The 1,960-nt window shown below is 46.7% G+C and overlaps 1 protein-coding gene across 1 annotated transcript; it reads left to right on the top strand.

Annotated features, from left to right (window-relative positions):
• Positions 1-701: 701 nt before the first annotated feature.
• LOC110920367 (SH3 domain-containing protein C23A1.17-like) lies at positions 702-1,730 on the top strand. Its single transcript, XM_022164578.1, has one exon. The coding sequence runs from the start codon at positions 702-704 to the stop codon at positions 1,728-1,730; it is 1,029 nt and encodes a 342-aa protein (XP_022020270.1).
• Positions 1,731-1,960: the final 230 nt, after the last annotated feature.

Here is a 1,960-nt window from a genome sequence, read left to right on the forward strand (position 1 = left end):
ACTTGTTTTATGTGTCGACATTTTAAACAATGATGTTGTGGTAAATTTTAAATTTAATGAATGGATGATCATCATGTGTTTTATTTTCATATAACATTGTTATGATTGTTGCTATGGTATTAAGAAGTCACACCAAATAAACCCACGCTTCCGCAAAAGCCAGGGTGTGACAGTTTGGTATCAGAGCCTCGATCATAGCGAACTAGGATTCTTTCTCGAGTCTAGACTATGATCACAAGGCTCTCACGAAAATATTTTTACATTGCATACACTAAACATCCAGATCCAGGGTACAAAACATTTTTACAAACAAAAAGGCACAAATACACTTTTCAAAGTTATATTTCAGTCTTAGAGACTGAGGGAGTTTAGCCTTAGAGGCTGGGAGGCTCAGTCTTAGAGACCGAGGGAGGTTCAGTCTTAGAGACCGAGGGAGGTTCAGTCTTAGAGACTGAGGGAGGTTCAGTCTTAGAGACTGAGGAGTTCAATCTTAGAGATGGGGAAGGTTTAGTCTTAGAGACTGGGAGGTTGGTCTTAGAGACCAGGGAGTTAGTCTGAGAGGCTAGGGAGTTCAGTCTGAGAGGCTGGGAGGGGTAGTCTGGGGAGACTAGGAGGATTACTTGTTTGCATTATTGTGACTTACGTGTTTATTTGATTTCATGTTGATATATGTGCATATGTGTGGTTGTGTTACAGACACCATGCCATCATCTTCAGATGCTGGAGTATCGGACACTTTGGACCCTTTAGCGATCGTGTCGGACGATGAGATTCTGCCAGAGAGTGAGGTGTACACGTCAGACACTACTAGCACGGATGAGGATGATTTCCAGCCGTTTGCTCTTCCTGATTTTGGAGATGATATTCCTATTGCTGATGGCCCTTTAGGTGGGGACCTACCTCTTCTTCAGGTCCCTGCTCCTCTACCGCTTGCCGCAGTTCCTCTCGAGGATCTGCCTCATGATGAGTTCACCGATGATGACGTCGATTTGTTCTTAGAGGGTCCCCTGGAGGGTGACCAAGATGGAGTGGCCCTCATGGATGCTGATGTCCCTTTTGCTGATGATCCTGTTGTCGACCCTGTTGTTCCCTTGGCTGAGATTCCTGCTGATGTGCCCATTGCTGATCCCGTCATTCCAGTCGAGGCTCCCATTGAGGCGGCTCCTTTTGATCTGTTTGGTGCTCACTCATTCGAGTCTGTAGCGTCCGCTTCACCGCACGCCCAGGGCATACAACTCTATTCCTCTGATTCCGACTCGGACATGGCGATGTCTGTCGCGCCTCTCGTTTTCCTCGACGTTGACCCAGAGCCAGAGGTCGAGTTTTTGCCTGATGAGCCTGCTCCTGTTGGTCCGGAGCCGGTCGTTGCTTATGACCCCATTGAGGCCCCAGCTGATGCACATTTACCAGACCCTTTACCTGAGCCTGATCATGTCGATATACCAGACATAGCACCACCTGTCATTGTTGCGCCCGTCGAGTTGCCACCGATTCCTGATGCTCCTGTTATTGATGCACCCATTATTGCACCGGTAGTACCTGTTTCAGCCCCTGTGCATGCTGACCATGCACCGTTTGCTTCTCACATTGATCCTCGTTATGCTGACACCCGTAACGGGTGGATCGAGGATGATGACTACCCACCGTTTGTGCTTGTTGGACCGTGTTATGACCCTAAGCAGTCAGTAAAAGGCAGTTCATCTTCATATACAGAGGTGGAATCAAAGTAAATGAAGTCACACAACTTTATCCTTTTAATTTCTTTTCAATTAACGCTTTCCGAGTCGATTACAATGATTTCTGACAAAAATTCGGCAGCACCTCGACTCTAATTCCGCTCCAAAAGTTACTGAATGAGATCACACATTAGGTATTTATAGTGATGTTGATTCCGCTCGAAACGGTTCGAGCGGAACCCCATGATCATCATCAGGAGCGGAATCACCTATTAAGTTTGGAG

This window comes from Helianthus annuus, chromosome 16 (assembly GCF_002127325.2).
Source record: "Helianthus annuus cultivar XRQ/B chromosome 16, HanXRQr2.0-SUNRISE, whole genome shotgun sequence".
Lineage (NCBI taxonomy): Eukaryota > Viridiplantae > Streptophyta > Magnoliopsida > Asterales > Asteraceae > Helianthus > Helianthus annuus.